Source organism: Orycteropus afer, unplaced genomic scaffold, assembly GCF_000298275.1.
Source record: "Orycteropus afer afer isolate SDZICR_OR568_19922 unplaced genomic scaffold, OryAfe1.0 scaffold00008, whole genome shotgun sequence".
In the NCBI taxonomy this organism is placed as follows: domain Eukaryota; kingdom Metazoa; phylum Chordata; class Mammalia; order Tubulidentata; family Orycteropodidae; genus Orycteropus; species Orycteropus afer.
In genome coordinates, this window is record NW_006921595.1 from 12,966,688 (window position 1) to 12,989,151 (window position 22,464).

Genomic DNA, 22,464 nt, shown 5'->3' on the forward strand with positions numbered 1-22,464 from the left:
GAATTTGCATCTCTCAGGTGATTCTTACAGGTAGGTGGGGGATCTTGTTAAAATGTATATTCTGATTCCGTATATCTGGAGTAGAAACGTTAATTCTAAGCAGGGGGTTGAGCTGCAATAAATGGGTTCGAATTCTTGTTCTAAAGGCTTAAAATGGTGATTAAATGGTTAAAAAAAATCAACATGTACAGAATGTAATCATTGCAGAATCTCTACACAATGCTTTTACCTAGGGATCTAATAGGAGCAAACACATAAGTGCTAAGCTGCTAACTGAAAGGTTGGTAGTTTGAACCTACCCAGTGGCTCTGTGGGAGAAAGACCTGGAAATCTGCTCCCATAAAAATTACAGCCTTGAAAACCCTATCACATGGGATCACTTTGACTTGGAACCAACTCAAAAGTACCTAATAACAACCTATGTGAATATTTTTTAGCTGTTCAGGAAACTTCCTCAAAGACCACTTGGAAAAAGCTTACCTAATGTCTAGGCAAAGGGGAATATGCCCATGACCATATATAAGGTTGGCATATGATATTTCTACTATCTATTGTTTGGCTGGAAGCCACAGGAGTAAGTTCAATTACAAATATGCATTTGTATGTGCTGTAAGAATGTCCATATAGCTAGAACAAACAGGGGGCAAAGTTACAATAAATTCTTAGGCATAGTCAACCACCCTGATGGATCAAGATATTGGACCTGTGGGCTTGGGACCATGGTCACAGGGGACATCAAGCTCAATTGGCATAACACACTACACAAAAGCATAGTTCTACAATCTACTTTGTTGAGTAGCAACTTGGGTCTTAAAAGCTAGCAAGCGGCCATCTAGATGCAACAATGGGTCTCTTCTCATCCAGAGCAAAGAAGAATGAAGAAAACCAAAGATGCCTGGAAACAATTAGTCCAAGGTTCAGCCTATATGACCATGATGAGACCAGAAGAACTAGATGTTGCCCAGCTACCACTGTCAACCACTTGGAAAGGGATCAGTGCAGGAGATCCTGGATGGAGTGGGAGAACAATGTGGAACAAAACTCAAATTCATAAAAAAGATAAGGTTTACTGGTCTGATAGAGCCTGATGAGACCCCCGAGACTATGGCCCCTAGTTACCCTTCAGGTCTGGAATTGAACTTACTTGTGTGGCTTCCAGCCAAACAATAGACAGGCACATAGGGTGAACATTTACATCAGGTAGATACACTCCTTTGAATGATCAATCATAGGAGAACAGAAGGGCAGTATTTGCACAGGGAGACAGCTTAGGGGGCAGGACTGCATAGGAAAGAAGGACACAGGGAAGAGGTGGCTACAGGGAGGAAGTGGGAAGAGAGCTGTTACACTGTGGAGAATTGAAGTTGATGTCATGAAGCAAAATGTATATGAACTGCTGTACGGAAAATGAATTTGCTTTGTAAACTTTTATCCAAATCACAATAAAAATTTTTTAAAAAATGCTCACCTAAAGAAGGGTCGGGCTTTGGAGGCCTGGATGAAGGCAGAGAACAAGGTCCAGGCACTGCAGCTTGCACAGTGAGATTAAGGCTAAAGGTTCCATTCAGTACATACGTGTGATTTGAAATGTGATTATTAGAAACGAACAGACCAGTATTATCCCCAAAGTTCCACTTGTATTTAATGGCAGACTCATTAAGGAAATGGCTAGGATCATGAATCAGGACATCAAACTTAATGGGGAGGTCCTTGAGGAAGGTTTCATCAGATGAATTTCGATCATTCTTCTGGGACATAGTCACAAGTATAGGGATCTGATCTAAAAGATACATTTAAAAAAAGAGAAAGAATGCATGATTGCTTTTATTTTTTTTCTTCTTTTTAAAAACTCTTGCTGTTGTTGACTGCTTAATGTTAAGTGGATGACTTCAATGATGTTTTGAGATTAAAAAAATTAAAATGAAAGATTATTCAACATCATTTTCCCTTATATTTAATTTTTCTAATTTTCCTAAGTTATTCTGGAAAACGTGGATAGAATACAACATAATTAATTGTATAAATCTGGGAAGAAGTCCCACGTGAGTCCTAATCTAACTCTCTCTAAGAGTTAACAATACTTGTATGATGTACTTTATTCTCAGTTAATTTATTGTTCACTCACCTGTTACCACATACAGGTCCTTAACTTTTGCAATTGGAACAAATGTATGCCGGTGTCTTCTATAGACAATCACTTCCATGAGTTGAGGGCCAAGTGTCACATTGGCTGTGTTTATAGAAACTCTCACCGAACATCGTCCTAATATCTGGAAATACTGACCTTTAAGAGGATGGAATTTTTCAGTTATTGGCTGTATCACATTGTTCTAGAATACCGCGGTTCTTTCTTAAAGACTACTGACCACCACTTAGAAAAGACTGCTCTGGGGATGGAAAAAACAGGATGTGAATATAGTCCTGGCTGTTTTAGGAAAGAAGATGGCTTAGTGCTCATTTCTATATAAAATCTTACAAAGCCACAAGGTAACTCACTAACACTTCAGTTTCTTTTTAGCCAAGTTAACATTCCATTAACGTAAAATGTCTTTATTTGAATCAGCCTTTGCCTAGAAATTGCTGTTTTTCTAACAAGACTGTTTTGAATTTCCATCTTCCCCTGAAGTCTAAGAATTAACTGATACTCTTCCTCAACTAATGTTGCCTCTATGGCTTCATCTCTCAGTATCAGAGCTAACATTTTCCTTATTTATAACTAATCCTCTGAGAGGCGCCTCTTTGTGCTACAACTTCCAACAGAACTGTCCCTTCGTCTCAAGGTGAGGAGGGATGCCAAAAAGAATGAGGTTGGTACAGAAATGTAATTGTATATATTTGATTAATATGATTATGATGTGTTTATTGGGATAATACACCCGGTCTTTAGTTTTTAATCAAATACTCTTTATAAGAAAGTGATTTAGAAAATTTTTTTTTTCTCTGTAAAAAACAATTATTGTAATGGTGGAGTGTCCAGAGGAGTTAAATTTATTTACTGAAAAAATCTACCTTATTTACTATAACTATCTATGTATATGGAACTCTGATAGCATAGTGGCTAAAGCACTTGACTGCTAACCAGAAGGCTGGCGGTTCAAACCCACCAACCACTCCTCGGAAGGAAGGTTGGGCAATCCTACTTCCGTAGTGATACTGCCTCAGAAACCCAAGGAGGGGTTGCTATGAGTCGGGGCCAACTCAATGGCACATAACAACAACAACAACATCTATGTATATATTTAGGGCCCAAGGTAGCATAAATGGTTTTCCCTTGACTCCGAACTTAAAGGTTGGCAGTTTAAACCCACCTAGCAGTACCATGGAAGAAAGGCCTAGCAATCTGCTTCTGCAAAGATTACAGCCAAGAAAACCCTATGGAACAATTCTACTCTGTAATACATGGGGTCACCATGAATTGGAACCAGCAACAGGTGTGGTTTTGGTTTTCTATCTATATTTATATATACTATATATCTATAGGGACCTATGGTAGCATAGTGCCTAAGGCACTTGACTGCTAAGCAGAAGGCTGGCAGTTCAAACCCACCAGCCACTCCTCAGAAGGAAGATGGGGCAATCTACTTCTGTAGTGATACTGCCTTGGAAACCCAAGGAGGGGTCACCATGAGTCGGGTCCGACTTGACGGAACATAACAACAACAGCAACAACATATATCTATAAGGAGCTCTGGTCGTCTTGACTGCTAACCAGAAGCCTGGTAGTTAAACCCAACAGCCACTCCATGAAAGGAAAATGGAGCAATCTACTTCTGTAAAGATTTACAGCCTCGGAAACCCCACAGGGGTCGCTATGAGTCAAAACTGACTTGATGGCAGTGAGTATAGTTTTTTTGGTTTATATATTTATAAGGAGCTCTGGTGGTGCTGTGGTTAAAGCATTAGGGTGCTAATCAAAATGATGGCAGTCCAAACCCACCGGCTGTTTCTAAAAAGAAACTGGAATATTAGCGAGTGAAAGTCACTTTATGCAAATTGTCAGAATTCTGTCGTGGGAGTGACAGGTCAAAGAAATCATGACATATATTGAGTTGACTGACAGGGATGTGATGTCATGGTAAAAGAAGTCAATTTTAAAGCAACTGATAGGTATCATTCACATTTTGTTTGGACTTGTAAATAATTTAAGAAACAGGCACTGCAAATTGACAAGGGGTGAATGTTATGGTTAAGGTTGTGTGTCAACTTGGCTGGGCCATGATTCTCAGTGGTTTGGCAGTTATGACGTAGTTTGGCAGTTATGTAATGATATAGTCATCCCCCATTTTGTGATCTGACATAATGTAATCACTTCCATAATGAGACCTAATATAAGGTAATTACCTCCAGAATGCAATCTGTTATGAGCAGCCATTCAGTTGAAAGGAAGTTTCCTGGGAAGTATGGCCTATATCCAATATGTATGCATATTCTGGCAAAGCTCTCTGGCTTTTTGCTCACTTTGGATCCTGTACTGAGCTCGCATCATTTGACCTCTGATTCTTAGGACTTGAGCCAGTGGCCTGCCGTATTGCTTGCTGCTCTAGAGATTTGTTAGCCTCTGCAGCCTGTGAACCAGTAGCCTGCCTTCTGACTTACCAATTGGGTTCATCAGCCCCTGCAGCCAAATGAGTTAGGAGAAGCCTCCAGTCTGACATCTAACCCACGGATTTGGGACTTGCCAGACTCTGCAACCATGTAAACCATTTCTTTGAGATAAATATATATATATAAAGTTTATGTATAAAAAAGTAAAAGAAAGAGGCACTTTGTATAATTTATGAAATCAAAACCATTTAGAAATTTGGAGCTACTCTATTGGTAGGAGTTTTAAAATACTTGTCATCTGGTGACATTTTAAACCAAGAACATAAAAGTCTTGCTAATAACCTAATTTTGCTCTTTCTAAAAATAATTCCTTCAACAATAATAAAGTTAAATGAGTGCCACTTGTGATTTTAAAAAATAAAAAGGTAAGAGGGTAGACTGTATCAGAGAAGACTGGAACAGTTAGATTATTTTATTTCTACACAATGGAATATTATGCAGCCATTAAAATAATATGTATAAAGAAATTTTAAAGACATACTCAAATGCTCATGATGGTAAGCAAAAATTTGTACACATTACAAGAAATATTTCTAAAGAAAACACTACCATGGTAACAATGATAATCTCTGTTGTTAATTTCTGATAATTTTTATCTTTTTATCTTTTATTTGCACTTTTCTGCATTTTCCAAATTTCCTACAAGAGCATAAATTTCTTTAAAACTAAAAACCAAACTCACTGCCATTGAGTCAATTCAACTCCTACCAACACCTCCCCTTGGGTTTCTAAGACAGTATCTCTACGGAAGTAGGTTGCCCAACCTTCCGAGGAGTGGCTGATGAGTTTGAACCTCCAGCTTTCTGGTTAGCAGTCAAATGCCTTAGGTACTATGTTAAATTTCCTTAATTTAAAAAATTTCTTTTAAAAACATAAAAAATTAATGAGTTAAAAATGCCCATTCATGGGCATTCAAATAAATAAATGTTACCATTTTTTTCATATTACTATTTTAGACAGGAAAAAAAATTGAGTATTTTTGTTTTAAAAAAATACACTTTTTTTTCTTAGTTTAATTCTTTGATGTCCTTGGGATTTGGCAAGGCTAACCAAGATTTTATTTTTATCCTCCACCCTCCACCCAAACTAAGGAAAATTAACAAAGGAACTGTTGTTATATTCTCAGTACTAAAATTCTCAATTATAGAATAAGAAAAGAGAAGAAAATGTAAAGATAGGTAGTTGTTATGGATTGAATTCTGTTCCCAAAAGATATGTTATAAATCATAGTTTCTCTGCTTGTGATTATAACCCATTTGGGAATGAATTGTCTTTGTTATGTTGCTGAGACAAGATTAGTATAGGGTGTTCTTGAGTCAATTTCTTTTAAAATATAAAAGAAATTAAACAAATAAGTGAAAAGCAGAGATGGGGAAGAGAGATGCCAAGCCACATGAAGATTACCCAGAAGCAGAAAGAAGCTCAGAAGAAGCAAAGACTTTCGTCCAGAGCTGACAGAAAAAGGTTCCCCTAGATCTGGCACCCTGAATTTGGAATTCTAGCCTCCAAAATTGTGAGAAAATCAATTTCTGCTCGTTAAAGCCACCTACTTGTGGTATTTGTTATAGCAACACTAGATAACTAATAGTGCAGGGAAAAGGCTAAGAGAACTTGGAAAAGTCCAACCACACGTGTAGATTTTAAAGAATTCATTTGTTCCTTCAACATCTACAGTTGGTCTAGAATATGACCGTTGGCTGTGAAAGAAAGGACAATTGTTGTCTATGCATGCATTCAACCAAATATATTTCAATGTGCCCAGAGGAGATAAGATAGAAAATTATTTTGTTATGGGGACAAAATTATCTGAATTACCAGTGGAGTTTAGAGAGCAATTAAATGGCCATTTGAAGCAGATAATGGAGGTTATATTGATGGGTTGATAATGATGTACTGATACCAATCAATACTGATATATTTCTGTAAATGTTGAAGTAGATTGAATCAAGAAGAAATATGAAAAAAATAAAATAAAAAGTCTACCAAGTGTGTGGAAGATGTAGACAAAATTCCATTTCTTCCATCCAGGCGGGTAAGGAAAAGGTTTTCCGTCAGGGAAAACATTGTAATAGCTTTGGTCTATGCCATTTCCCCAGTTACCATCCTCTGTCCAGGCTGTCCAGTTGTAAACATATGGGTCAGGAGACAAATCAGTATCTAAACAGAGAAAGAAGCAAATCATGATTAGTATCTGGACTTAAAATGTCCAATGACGAGAAACCTCATAACCAGTTTAAATTTAGTTGGACAATTAAAAATCTAATATTCAGAATTCATCAGGTAGTACATTTGTAACTTGTATACTTTTCTGCATATATGTTATATTTCAATAAAAAGTTTTATATAAAGCAGTTATTCTGGGTAAGTTTAATTTGGAGATACTACTCAATACAATATTTTTTTTCCCAATAACATTGGGTCACCAAATCACAAAACTATTCAAATCAAACTGAAGGATGCTTTGTCTTTTTATTTTGATATACTCTTTCTATCTTTTTTTCCAAATCATTTGACATAATGACTCTCTATTTCCAAACACTTCAGCATGCATTTCCTAAGAATGAGAGCATTCTCCTACCAAACCACAACCCATTACCACCCCCACCACAGACTAATTTTTCACACTACATTTGGCCATTATATCTCTTCAAATGACCCAGAAAAGAATGCACAAATATGGCTAACTGTTAAATCCAGGTAAAGGGTATTTAGTTGCTCAACGTACTCTACTTTCTACTTTTCTTTATGTATGAAATTTTTCATTTTAAACAAGCCATGATCAATAACTTTTCATCTAGAACAATCTTTCCACCCTCTTGTGTTTCATGGAACTGACTTTTTTTTTTTATCATTATTGTGGTAAAATATATATGCTAAAGGGGCAGGGAGGCCACATCTTCTGACCTCCTCTAACTACACAAGAGGAGGACAGAATCACCATCAGCAGCCCAATGCCTGCTCCTATGAAGCCAGACATGCTGCCACCCTCCAGCCCTCCTACTAACCTTGACACCAACTGTTCCTCCCATGGTACCCACCACCTCTCTGCTGGGTTCAATAATTCACTGTAGTGGCCACACAAAACTCACATATTTTGGGGTTTCTTAGGGAAGCAACAGGCTACAATTTACATTCAGGAGTGTACTCAGTCTCTCTCAGCTGCCTGTCTCTCAGCTGACAGTCTCTCTCAGTAGCACATCTCTCACTCAACAGTGCATGTCCCTCACATCTCTCTCAGCAGCACCTCTTTCTCAGCCAGCAGTCAGAGAGACACTTTCTGCCTCTAGGAGGGCTCCTTTTGAGCTTGGCAGAGTGGCCAAACTAACCAAGCCCAACATCAGAATTCTATACGCCTGGGAGAGAGCGAACTTCCCAGAAGACTGCTTTCTGTTGCTCCAGGTGGATGACTTTAACAGCAGCTACTGTTATTCACAGCAAAGTGGGAGGTACAAATACTATGTCTAGATAAGCCATATCATGTAATTTATTACACCACAATATACAACATATAATTTGTCATTTTAACCATTATAAAGTGTGTAATTCAGTAGCATTAATTATATTCACAAAGTTATACAACCATCATCACTATTTATTTCCAATTTTTTTTTATTACACATTAGGCAATAGTCACTGAGTTTTTTTTGAAGAGTCGTTTTCATCAATGTATTATATCATTATTCTTTTTTGATTCCTACATTGTCCCAAATATGGCCAGTGGAAGCCCTTTCAAGCTGGCTCCTGTGTCCTTTCGACATGACACCATTAGTTTGAGAACTTCTTTATTTCTTGGCACAATAAGGTACCCCAGGCTCACCTGGTCCTTTTTCTGCCTTAGACTTGGATTCAGTCACTTCTTCAAAGAGCTCGAGTTCCTTTTAGTGGTGATGGCTATTTTATAAAGATTTTCATATATCACAAGTACTCTATCACTATAAAAGTACTCAGATGGCTTGAATGTCACTTGAAACATTTATAAGAGTCAGGTTTTTTTGGAAAAGAAGAAAGAGGGAAAAAATGCTACAAAATATTAAGTACTTAATACTTTTTAGATATCAAACCCTTTCCACACAGAATGTAACGTTTTCCTCATGGGAAGGTGATAAAGTGATAAGGAACAGACACATCAACAGTTTAATAGAAGCTCTAAATAATGAAATATTTAGTCAGACTATAAGTACATTTAATAGTTTTCAATCAGCAAAATCTCAGTAACTAGCTCTATTTTTTTTTTAGAGAATGTACAGTTTAACCGGATAATTTAAATGTGCTCATTTGTGCTCTTTAACATGTATAAAGAAGTTATCTGCTTTAACTAAAACCAAAACAACACAACATATACACCCTTTAGCATTTGTGCTAGCCATACAGCATTTGCTTAATACTCATGAACAGAAATTAAAATGACCAACAAAAATCTGTTAAATTGGCTATTTTTTATTACTTGAGAATTCACATAATAAAGCCATAATCTGAGAATCAATGAGGTATATGCCACTGTATGCTAAGATAAAGCTGGATATGACAACATGGCTTTTGAAGAGACTTTCAAGCAGCTGACAGCCACAGTTTGTTGTGGTAGGTTTGACTGATGTTGATGTAGCTACTGGGTAGAACTATTCTCTCCTTGACCCTCTCATGCAATTTCAGGAGGACAGTATGGAAGGACAATAGCAGCATCTGACCCTTACAAAAATACTTGTGAGCACTGAGGTTAATGAGATGGGTCTCCAGTTGTTGTAAGACAAAACCCGTGTTTTTCTACGCAACAGTAAAGAATAATGAGAATATGTGAAATACCACATAACGTGAATGAACTTAGAGAAATAATGTCCTCCAACTGAAATAAGTCAATCACAGAAGGACAAATATTATATTAGTACATTATTGTAAAAGTCAAGGAAAGGTTTATATATGGAAGGAAACTTTCTTTGTTGGTTACCAGGAAAGGGAGGGGATGGGAGTGAACACTGCTAGATAGGTAGAGACAAGTATTGATTTGAGTGAAGGGAAAAGCAATTTACCAAAAGCAATTGACTAACACAATAACACTAAGGAAAAGGAAGACACAGAGAAGTGCCCAAGAGGTACAGTAAAAAAAGATAAACCCTTTTACACATACAATAAATACTGTGTTATCAGTGATAACAAACATTCATCTATGGGTGAATAGATAGGTAGACAGGCTGAATGATCAGGTATGTCTAGGTAAAAGGGAATATAATCATAACCATATATAAGGTTGGGCAGATGATATTTCTACCTACCTATTTGTATGTGCTGTAAGAATGTCTATATAACTAGAACTAATGGGGCAAAGTCATGATAACTTCTTAGGAACAGTCAACCACCCTGATGGAGTGAGTTGTTGGACCTGTGAGCTCAAGATCATGGTCACAGGGGACATCCAGCTCTACTGGCATAACATACTACACAAAAACATTGTTCTGTACCCTACTTTGGTGAGTAGTGACTGGAGTCTTAAAAGCTTGCAAGATGTCATCTAGATCCAACAATGGGTCTATCCTTGTCCAGAACAAAGAAGAATGAAGAAAATCAAAGACATGTGGAAACAATTAGTCCAAAGAACTAGCAGACCATACAAACCTCAGCCTATGTGACCATGAGACCAGAAGAACTAGATGGTGCCTGGCTACCATCATCAACAACTTGGAAAGTGATCAGTACAGGAGATTCTGGATAGAGTGGGAGAACAAGGTGGAACAAAACTGAAAATAATAGCAATAATAATAAAGACCAGGTTTACTGGTCTGATAGATTCTGGTAAGACCACCAAGACTATGGCCCCTAGTTACCTTTCAGGTCTGGAACCGAACTCATTCCCATGGCTTCCAGTCAAACAATAAACAGGCATATAGGGTGAATATTTATACCAGGTAGATATACTCTTTAGAATGATCAATCATGGGAGAATAGAAGGGCAGTATTTGCATAGGAAGATAGCTCAGGGGGCAGGAACGCATAGCAAAAGACACAGGGAAGAGGTGGCTACAGGGAGGAAGTGGGAAGAGAGCTGTTACACTGTGGGGAACTGCAGTCAATGTCATGAAACAGAATGCATATGAACTGCTGTATGGAAATGAATTTGCTCTGTAAACATTCACCCTAGTCACAAAAAAAATTTTAAAAAACAAAATCAACTCATGTTCTTGTGACATGAATAATATTCCTTACCATTTCTGCAGTTCTTCTCATAGACTATGTTGCCATTGGCATCTTCCTTTTGGCATCTGGGGGATACTAGATTCACCACAAATGTTATATCTGAGCCCACCAGTGCTGGGGAATCACTGGTCAGGACTGCCCGTACACAGCCTCCTAGGACATTAAAAATGGAGGTCAATGATGGAGCATCTCTTTCTCCTTCCACCAACAAAAAACATTTAAAGAAAAATTAAGTCTACTAATAAAGACTATAGGACCCAAATCCCCTTTTATAATACATTAAATTTATTTTCTGGATTCCTATTAATTTCAGCTCTCAGAGTACAACTTTTAAAAAGATGAATTTTAAAAAATGCAAATTAAACCAGTTAAATAATTCTCTAATCACAGAAAGAATATTTATTTGCAATAATAGAATTTCTGCTTAATTGGATTGAGGAGTCAAGTTTTAAAGGTTTGTGGGGTCTTTTTGTTTTTTTTTTAATCTCAAACCATTCACTGAAGGACTCAATCTTCTATGTACATTGAGAGATAATTTGTTTTCTCATCAACTGCAACTCTAAGATGGTAAAATGCTTTGGAACCACAGATCAGAAAGTTTAAGGTTAAAACTACTCATTTTCCAAATTATTCCAAGAGCTACCAAAATGAACATTTCTAGGAAATTAAACATCGTCCTATGGGTTGTGTTCTTGTTGTTGTTATGTGCCGTCGAGTCGGACCAACTCATAGCGACCCCTCCTTGGGTTTCCGAGGCAGTGTCACTACGGAAGTAGATTGCCCCATCTTCCTTCCAAGGAGTGGCTGGTGGATTTGAACCACCAGGCTTCTGGTTAGCAGTCAAGTGCCTTAGCCACTATGCTACCAGAGCTCCCGTCCTATGGGTTAGGAAGTGATAATATTGGCATATAGGGAAGATTTCCAAATCCAGGTGCCATCCCGCTTGGTAACTAAAGTGCTCTCACGTGATCTAACAGGCTCATCAATCTCAAGAGTTACTTAAATAGGAAATGATCGTGGTTTGGGTTGGATCTTGTCATTTACCTTTCCAGCAGTTTTTCCACCTAGAGTCTCCCCGTTTCCACACTGGATAGAGCTTTTCATTCCAATCATTTTCATCTGAAGACCAGCCATTTAATTGGTTGTGGTTCCTCATATAAGCAGAAGGTCTTTCATTGCTCAGTACTTCATGGAATCCTGTATCAATATTTGAAAAACAAATTAATTGTCTACTGTATTCCTCGTTCGGTACTTATCTAACAACAGCGAAAGGAACGTTGATTCTGCAAGGTTGGAAACCATATGCATAACATTTCCAATATGTCAAGTAAATAGCCTATTGCTGATGATTCCAACTCAGAATGACCCTATAGGACACAGCAGAACTGCCTCAGTGTTTCCAAGGCTGTAATCTCTATGGAAGCAGAGTGCCACGTCATTCTCCTGTGGAGTGTCTGGTGGATTCAAACGTGCTCATCTTTTGGTTAGCAGCTGAGCACTTAATCAGTGGGCCACCAGGGCCCCTTTATCAAATAAACAAAAGTGCTTCTTAAACAAGATACTGGTTATATCTTGAATGCAAGCATTCAGATTCTCTCTCTTTATGTACTTTAAGAAAAAATTTGAAAGCTAGTATTCAAACCCACCAGCCACTCCTCAGAAGACTGGACAAACTACTTTCATAGAGATACCACCTTGGAAACCCAAGGAGGGGTCACTAGGAGTTGAAATCGACTCAACAGCAGTGAGTATGAGTGAGAGTATTTCTTAGCCATTATTTAGTTTCTCAATATATCCTTTGAATACTTGGAATTTGATGCAATATCACTAGGCAAACACTGATACTAGTGATCTTCAAATCAGTTTTTCTACTTCTTCCATTCTGAATTGTTCACTCAGTCAAAGGAAAGCCAGACACAGGAATGGCTCCAGGATCCTAAGAGACACGTATCCAGTCCACTGTTGAACAATCTAATTTTTTTCATGGCCCAGCATACAGTCTGTCTTGGTGAATGCTCCATGGACATGTGTACCATTTATGTCAAGTTGGTTGGTAGTTATTTTCAAGTCTTGGTGGCACAGTGGTTAAAGCAGTTGCCACTAACTGAAAGGCCTGCAGTTGGCACCCACCAGTGTTCTGCCAGAGCTCTGAGGGAGCAATATGTGGCAGTCTGCTCCCGTAAAGATTACATCCATGGAAACCCTATGGGGTAGTTCTACTCTGTCCTAAAGGGTGACTATGAGTTGGAATCCACCTGATGACAATGGGCTTTTTGGTTTGGGATATTTATCTAGCCTGACAATCTGTGCCTTTTATCTGCAGTGCTTGCATAATTTACATTTAATTACTGATATTGTGGGTTTAAAGCTAGCATCTTGCTATTTGCTCCTATTTGTCTGATGATTTCTTTATTCCTTTTATCTTCTTCTCCTGCAATTTTTTGGGATTTTTTTTCATTCTATTTTAGCTCCACTATTGGCTTATTAGGAGCTCTGGTAGCATAGTGGCTAAAAGCAGTTGACTGCTAACCAGAAGGCTGGCGGTTCAAACCCACCAGCCACTCCTCGGAAGGAAGGTTGGGCAATCCTACTTCCGTAGTGATACTGCCTCGGAAACCCAAGGAGGGGTCGCTATGAGTCGGGGCCGACTCGACGGCACATAACAACAACAACAACAACAATTGGCTTATTGGGAGCTCGGCTGGCGTAGTGCTCAAGGCACTTGACTGCTAACCAGAAGGTTGGAGGTTCAAACCCACCGGTCACACCTGGGAAGGAAGACTGGGCAATCTACTTCTGTAGAGATACTGCCTTGGCAACCTATGGAGATGAGTAAGTCAGAGAGGACTCGATGGCACAATGACAGCATTGGCTTATTAGTTTTGGGGTTTGGTTTTTTTTAAAATTTTGTTTTAGTGGTTGTTCTAGTATTTATAATATACTACTCCTTTTAAAATTCTTTCTAATCTTGAGATGATGTTTGATTTTTTACCTGATGACTCTGGTAGTCACATAGTCTCTCCCTTCTTTGAGAACTGGACCACACCTTTGTATGCCTCTCTCCCTCCTCTTTTTTTTTTTTTTTCCTCTTTATTGGCAGAATTTCTACTATAACAGTTCCAAATTCCACAGTCTTACTTTCCCAGGTCCCCTTAAAGTTTGGGCAGGAGCACATAATGAAATCCTAACTGAAACTGAGAGGAAGTATGCAGGTGGCTTCTGGGAAATGTACTGCTAATTCATAACAAGAGACGTGTGAGAATAAACTCCATTTCTCCCCTTCAAAATTGATTTTAGAGATGGTAGTGTATGATGTGATACCTGGAGCTGTGGCTGCAACATTTAACCATCAGCACAAATCTGAGGAAGCAGCACATCAGGGTGGCATTGTGGAAAGATGAAAGAAACGGAGTCTTTGGTGACATTCTTGAGCTGCTGCGCTAGCCCTGCCGCCTCTGGACTGATTGTATGAAACAGAAACTGTCTTACTCTTTAACATATTTGGGTTCACAGCTAAAAGCAGAGTAGAACTGCCCCATAGGGTTTCCAAGGCTATAAATCTTTACAGAAGCAGACTGCCTCATCTGTCTCCGTGGAGCAGCTGGTACGTTCAAATTGCCAACTTTTTGGTTAACAGCGCAATACTTTGACCACAGCACTGTCAGAGTTCCTTATCCCCTAATTATATACTGCCTTCAATTGTCCTCTCATCAATTTTCATGGTCTTATGTCTTGACTTGCTATGAACTCCTAGAGACTAGAGGCCAGAGACTCTGTCTTCTTTTAAGTCTTGGAAGAGGCCTCCCACAAGGTTGGTATTATGAGGTGCTCTCTTTGAGTCATATTGGATGAATTCCACCTAACCTCTTTCTTATGTCTAGTAGAAGAGGGAGCAGCATGTTGCTCTGTTCTTACAGGGGAAGAACATTGAACCAGGAGTCTCAAAATGGTTTCTATAAAACTCGGCCACACGTCTTCCCTGGGCCTTCAAATCAGACAAAAACCAAATGCCCTGTGATTCTGTGAGATTGTTCCTACTTAGACACAGATACTAAGTGAGGGAAAGAAATGTATGTTAATAGATATATATTTTTAATTGGAAATTCACTTGAATTGAGTCATAGGGTGTTTAATCACAAGAGAACGTAGATTGTTCAGTTCAAACACATTCATTCTATAGATGAAGAAATTCAGGCCTACAGAAGTGATATGATTCTCCCAGGGTCGCCTTTAATCAAACAAAAATGAACCTTCACACATCTGAAGCCCAGATCCAATTCTTTCTACTGTTCCTGAGTCTCCCTCTTCTTCAGCTTCTCATTGAAAGTCACTGTTTGCAGAAACACAACCAACATACAGATTTCTCCTCTGATTTTAAATGTCAGAAATCAAGGAAAAATACAAACATAAAAAAGAGGATGACAAGGGATAGATCCATAAGGCAATGGAACAGAACAGAGAACCCAGAAAGAGATGTACACACACACACCAAAGTGATTTTTTACACAGGTGCAAAATCATTTAAATGGAGGCAAGATAGCCTCTTCAATAAATGGTGCTAGAACAACTGGTCATCCATGTTGTTATCGTTCTTATGTGCCATCGAGTTGGACTGGAACTCATGGCAACCCATCCTTGGGTTTCCGAGGCAGTATCACTATGCAAGTAGATTGTCCAACAACCTTCCTTCTGAGGAGTGGCTGGTGGGTTTGAACCACCAGCCTTCTGGTTAGCAGTCAATTCATAGGCAAAAAAAAATGAATTTGACCTAAACCTTATACCCTCTATAGAAATTAAGTTAAATGGACCTGAGTTTTAAATATAAAATGTAAAACTTTTAGGAAAAAAGCATAGGAGGCAATCTTCAGAATCTGGGGCTAGGCAAAGAGTTCTTAGACTTGACCCCAAAACCATGGTCCATGAAAGGGAAAACTGACAAACTGGATCTCATCAAATTAAAAAAACTTTTGCTCTATGAAAGACCATATAAAATGGGTGAAAAAACAAGCTACAGATAGGGAGAAAATATTTGCAAACCACAAACCCAACAAAGGACTTGTATCTAAAATATATAAGGAATTTTCACAGTCAAATAAACTAACAATCCAATTAGAAAACAGACACGAGACCATGAACAGATATTTTACCAAAGGGGATAGCCATTTAGGAAGCATTCGTCAAAACCACAATAACAAGCACTGCACAACTATCAGAATGACTAAAACAAAACAATAGTGACATCAAATGGAGATAATGCAGAGAAACTGGATCTCTCAGATATTACTGGTGTGAAGTAAAATAAGGCAGTCACTCTTAGAAACAGAGTAGGAGTTTCTTATAACACTAAAAATGGAATTACCATGCCAATGCCCAATTGTACTTGTAGACATTTATTCCTCAGAAATGAAAATTTATGTTCACATACAAGTCTGAACATGAATATTCACAGATGCTTTATTCGTAACAGTCCTATATTGGAAATAACCCAGATGTCCCCAAGGGATGAATGGTTATCCATACCATGGAGTACTCTTCAGCAATAAAAAAGGAACAAACCTTTGATACACGAACAACTTGGATGAATCTCCAGGAAATTATGTTTAGTGAAAAATGCCAATTTCAAAGCTTTATATATTGTAGGATTCCATTTATATAACATTATTGAGGTGACAAAATTATAAAAATGGAGAACAGACTAGGGTTGCCAGGGGTTGGTGGGGAGGGAAGGAAATGGTTATGGATATAAAAGGGGAACATGAGGAATCTTTGGGGTGAAGGAAATGTTCTATGTCTTGACTGTATCAATGTCAATATCCTGGTTGTGAAAATCGTGCTATTGTTTGCAAGATGTCACCGTTGGGATAGGGTACATGGGATCTCTCTGTGTAATTGCTTACAACTGCAGGTGAATCTACAATTACCTCAAAATAAAATGTTTAATTTAAAATAAAACAAACCCAATAGTAAGCATACTTAAAAAGAAAAAGGAGAAATGGATGTGAATGTAAATACGGAGTCACACCCAGCATTTCTATGAGAAGTAGAGAGAAAAGTCATAGAAATCCTCTGTTCAGAGCAGAGAGGTAGTGGCTGGGACTGCTTGTAAACCGTCTGTCAACGCCTCCTTCCTTCTGTATATAGGGGTTATGAGCAGAAAACGCAGGATGTATGGCAAACAATCTCATGGTGTTTGATACATAGGTCCTATGGGTTCTTATTTTTCTTGGCCAGAACATTTAGTTGGGGCAAAGTCAAGTCAAGAATGTCCAGATTTTGTCACAGAGTTTAATGGGTTGGGGGCTCCTCTCACGCCAATAGCCAGGATTCCACCTCTGGCTAATCTGCTTTACTGAGCAGAACAAAGTGAGGATGGCAGAGGGATGGTGGCCTAGAACAGGGTGTCCCATCTTCCACTGACCTGCCAATTCTCTGTCCCTCTGTCTGCTGGGATTGCAGACTCTAAGGGAGTCTATCCTGGGAGGTGCAAGGAGAGTGGGGTACAGGTCTGTCAGGACAGTAACAATTACTACCATGTACCTATCCCATGAGAGCCTAGGTGGCACAAGTGGTATGCACCATGTCAAGGAACAGTTACACCTGTAACCCACCCAGTGGTGCCTCTCAAGAAAGGCCTGGCAATCTGCTTTCATGAAGATCATAGCCAAGAATACCCTGTGGAGTAGTCCCACTTGGCCAACAACACGGTAGCCGTGAGTCAGGGGCTACATGCAGCTTACAACCTTTCATACCCAGAACTTTGTTAGTTGATCTCACACGTCTCACAAGAACCTTTTTACCCAGTTTTGCAAATGAGGAAACGAAAACACAACCAACGAAATTAAGTCTCTTGTAGGTCGATCCCACGGCTGGCAGGGAACCCAAGTTGGTGCAACTCCAAACACTGGTAGAAGGGATGGAAGGCCATCTCTCCTGCTTACCAACTGTGTGGCCTGGGGCGGGTTACTTGTCCTCTCATCGCCCATTTCTCCTCTGTGAAACGGGAAAATCACAGTGAAGCGTCCCGAGGCTGCCCGGAGGACGCTTAAGGCACAGCAGCACCCGCAGGCACAGATCACCGGGTAGTCAGTTTCCTTTGCAGGGCACGGGCGCGGTTCTCCAAACCCTGGAACCAGCTCCCTGCATTTCTGTGTTTGGACTACCATGTCTAAAAGGGGGAATCTTCTGTAAGCCTCAGTCGGAAACTAGGAGATAGCAGGGTCTTGGTGTGCGCGTGTGGGGTCTTCCGGGCCAGGGTCCTGACCCGAGTCTCCTGCCTCAGTAGCTCGGAGCAGAAGTGACCGCGCCCCTCCAGCTTCCTTCACTCCCCCTCCCCCACCAATCCCTTTACTCAGCCGCCCCAGGCTCCCACCCCGCCGCTTCCGCCGCCCGCCCCACTTGGCCCGCTTCCTCCTCCTCAGTCTCTGGTTCCCACCCTTACTCTCCTTTGCCTCTCCAGCCCCACCCCACCCCACCCTCCAATTGTACTGAGGAGCACGGGCCTTTTTTGGGCTCCACTACACTTCCTCTCCGTACCAGCACATGGCCACTGAGCCAACACTGCAAAAAACAAACCAAACCCGTTGTCCTAAAGTGGACTGGGACTCATAGCCACCCTATATGTCACACAGTAGAACCGAGCTCTGTAGGGTTGTCTCTGCTGGAATCTTTGTTGTGTTGTTATGTGCTCTGAGTCGGACCCCACTCATAGCGACCCCTCCTTGGGTTTCCGAGACAGTATCACTACAGAAGTAGGATTGCCCAACCTTCCTTCCGAGGAGTGGCTGGTGGGTTTGAACCGCCAGCCTTCTGGTTAGCAGTCAAGTGCCTTAGGCACTATGCTACAGAGCTCCTGCTGGAATCTTTAGGGAAGCATATTGCACGCCTTAGGAGCTCTGGTAGCATAGTGCCTAAGGCACTTGACTGCTAACCAGAAAGCTGGCGGTTCAAACCCACCAGCCACTTCTCGGAAGGAAGGTTGGGCAATCCTACTTCTGTAGTGATACTGCCTCGGAAACCCAAGGAGGGGTCGCTATGAGTCTGGGAAGACTTGACGGTAAATAACAACAACAACAACATTGCAAGCCTTTCTTTCACAGCGCTGCTGGGTGGGTTCCAACCGCCAACCTTTTGGTTATTAGATGAGCACAAGCAGTTTGCACCACACAGAGACCTCCAACTCTGCAAGGGCAACAGGATTAAAGGACTTTGACGCAGGACCAAGGCGTGAAAGGAAGATGTGCACCGGCACCCAGGACGATGTCCAGGATCCTCCTCTCTCAGACCTGGGCTCAACAGGTGAAAAGCAATACCTGAGGCTCGTCATTTCCTCAACCCGTTGACGAGGGAGAGGAAAATCTGCTCCACAAATTGGTTGTGGAGATTATAAGAGTAATACATTACTCTTATATGCAGCAGCCCACATAGAGAGTGAGTGACACACGGTGGGAGCTAGGTCCCTTCTCAGCCCCTATCTGGTCTGGTCTGAGTATCAGAGTTTCCTCTTTCTGCTGATCTCTTCCCCAAGGAGTTGTCTGGTAGAATTAGAACCCCACAGACTTTTCATGTAGTGAATGTCATTACTCCTTTGCAGTGGGGTAGACTTTCTGGGTGATGTACAAATAATTTGCTCTCCCACTGCACACTAACTTTACCTGGATGACAAGGACTGCTATCAGCACCCATTCCCTGCACTGGATGAGTGGGCCGTGCTCTAGCTCAGAGTTCAGCCCTGGCTGTGCATTCACCTCACAAGGGATCTTTTTAAACAGGGATGCTCCAGCCCTATCTCCAAAGATTCAACACTATTAAAGTCTGCCAGCCTGTAATGTGTAACCTGGGTAGGGAACCAGGGCTTGGGCTTTTCTCTCGGTAACCTCACTAGCGGCAACAGGTTCCTACAGGTCTGTGAAGAGCAGTGGGATTAGAAATTGCTTCTGGGTTGGGGTTATTAGAGTGGGTGTCTCCAGACTTGGGCCCCATTTCATGTGAGGTTTCTACCCTGTTGGAAGAAAGCCAGAAAAAGCTTAGTCAGGAGGGTTGCTTTGTTCTGGGGCTAGAGGCCGTGCCCTCACCCAGGCCTGCTGTCTGGCAGGAGGGTGCATCGCAGTGGAAACAAAGCTCTGTAAGAGAGGTCGGCACGGTTTTTACTTTCTATGAACATGAAGCAAAGAATCAAGCTGGTGGCATTTTGCTATAGTTTTAGCATTCCCAAAGGTTTCCAAAAGAAACATGTGAGTCTGTGAAGCCATCTTGAGGAGCAGCTGTCCGAATTCTGGCTCAGAAGACATCATTATCCCTGTGGCTTCAGGAATGGTTAAACACAGAAACTGAGAATTACTCACTTTTGGCAACATCAAGTGGCAATCTTGCAGCCAGTAGCAGGAATCCCAGGAAATAGTAGACACAGTCCATGCTGATTTCTCAGAGACAGGCAATCAAGTTTTAACTTTAAACTCCTCTAGCCCCATCCCCTAAGAACAGTGTTCTGGCCTCTATGGAGCCTCCCTCCTTATTTTAATTAAATACAGGGCCTCGGGGCACATCATGTGATGGTATTAAGCAGTGTTCGCTGATCTGGTCTCTTGAGTTCAACCTCTTACAACTCATGTGCTTGTGACTCACTCATTCTTGGCATCTATTCGTTTATTTTACTTTTCGATGCACACCATTTCAGTTTTGTGATTCTGCATTTACTGGTTTTAGGGGGGCTTCCTTTCTATAGACCCTAGTTTAACTTTCATCACTAAATAAAATTCCAATCCCGCAACCTTATTGATTGCCAATTTATTATGTAGCTTTGTTCCTTCACTGACTCACTCACCCAGCTCATGTTGAGATGTCACATTATGGATCTTATTCTAGAATTTAGATGGCCAGGTCTGTTGTCAGGAACTCCGGGTCCTGCTCAGTGACTCTGTTAAGACCAAGTTGGGGAAAGAAAGGTTGCTTTACTTTGTTGCACAAGGAAAGGAACAGTTGTGGCTAAGTGCTTCCAAGACTGCCGACAGCAGCTTGTTGAGGTAAATTTTTAAAAGGGAACAAATATGGTGGTGGTACACGCAGGCACAGATCACTAACAATGACAATGACTAAGCACTTTTTATTCCCTTGGATTCCCCTTAAAGTAGGAAGTAGGAGAATTTCTCTCTTTACCATATTAAGTCTCTACGCAGGCTGAGAAGTTTCTCAGGCAGCACTGCCTCAGGCCCATTCAATGCTAGCCAATGCTTTTACGTTCCTTCCCTTGTTGTTAGGTGCCCTATGCACAGCAGAATGAAACACTGCCAGGTCCTGCACGAGCTCCATGATTCTTGCTATACTTCAGCCCATCGCCACTGCCACTGTGTCAATCCATCTCATTGAGGGCCTTCCCCTCTTCTGTCAACCCTCTACTTTACCAAGCATGACAACCTTCTCCAGGGAATGGTCCCTTCTGACAACATGACCAAAGTAGGTGAGACGAAGTCTGGCCATTCTCACCTCCAAGGAGCATTCTGGCTGCACTTCCTCCAGGTCAGATTTGTTAGTTCTTTTAGCAGTCAACGGTACTTTCAGCATCCTTCGCCAACACCACAACTCAAAAACATCAATTCTTCTTTGGTCTTCCTTATTCACTGTCCAGCTCTCAGATGCATATGAGGCGATTGAAAATACCACAGCTTGTGTCAGGCGCACCTTAGTCCTCAAGGAGACATCTTTACTATTCAGCATTTGAAACAGGTCCTTTGCAGCCGATTTGCCCAGTGCTATACGTCATCTGATGTCCTGACTGCTTCCTTGGCATTGATTGTACAACAAGCAATGTGAAGTCTTTGACAACTTCAATCTTTTCTCCATTTATCATAATGCTGCTTATAGGTCCAGTTGTGAGAATTTTTGTTTTCTTTATATTGAGATGTAATCCATACTGCAGACTGTATTCTTCAATCTTCACCAGTAAGTGCCTCAAATCATCCTCACTTTCAGCAAGCATCCTCACTTTCAGCATATCATAGGTTGTTAATGATTCTTCCTCCAATCCTGGTGCCATGTTCCTCTTCATATAGTCCAGCCTCTTAGATTATTTGCTCAGCATACAGATTGAATAAGTATGGTGAAAGGATACAGCCCTGACTCACTCCCTTCTTGATTTTAAACCATGTAGTGTTCCCTTTTTCTGTTGGAACAATAGCCTCCTGGTCTATGTACAGGTTCCTCAAGAGTACAATTAAGTGTTCTGGAATCCCCATTCTACTCAATGTTATCCATAATTTGTTATGTTCCACACAATCAAATGCTTTTGCATAGTCAATAAAACACAAGTAAACATCTTTCTGGTATTCTTTGCTTTGAGCCAAGATCTGTCTAACATCAGCAATGATATCCCCTGTTTCACATCCTCTTCTGAAACCAGCTTGTATTTCTGGAAGTTCTCTGTCAATATACTGCTGCAACCCTTTTTGAATTATCTTCAGTAAGATTTTACTTGCATGCAATATTAATGATGTTGTTAGATAATTTCCACGTTCTGTGGAATCACCTTTCTTTGGAATGGGTACAAATTTGGATCTCTTTCAGTCAGTTGGCCAGGTAGCTGTCTTCCAAATTTCTTGGCATAACTGAGTGAGTGCCTCCAGCAGGGCATCCGTTTGTTGAAACACCTCAATGGATATTCTGTCAATTCCTGGAGCCTTG

At 40.5% G+C, this 22,464-nt stretch overlaps 1 protein-coding gene across 1 annotated transcript in view; it reads right to left on the minus strand.

Annotated features, from left to right (window-relative positions):
* GPNMB (glycoprotein nmb) overlaps nucleotides 1–20,202 on the minus strand; it is a 30,004-nt gene extending 9,802 nt beyond the window's left edge. The window contains exons 1-6 of the mRNA XM_007945928.1: nucleotides 20,133–20,202; nucleotides 11,836–11,988; nucleotides 10,801–10,944; nucleotides 6,589–6,762; nucleotides 2,126–2,284; nucleotides 1,469–1,780 (exon numbers count right to left, since the gene is read on the minus strand). Coding sequence (XP_007944119.1) covers nucleotides 1,469–1,780; nucleotides 2,126–2,284; nucleotides 6,589–6,762; nucleotides 10,801–10,944; nucleotides 11,836–11,988; nucleotides 20,133–20,202 — 1,012 coding nt within the window. The remainder of the gene's footprint in view (nucleotides 1–1,468; nucleotides 1,781–2,125; nucleotides 2,285–6,588; nucleotides 6,763–10,800; nucleotides 10,945–11,835; nucleotides 11,989–20,132) is intronic.
* Between the last annotated feature and the right edge of the window lie 2,262 nt (nucleotides 20,203–22,464).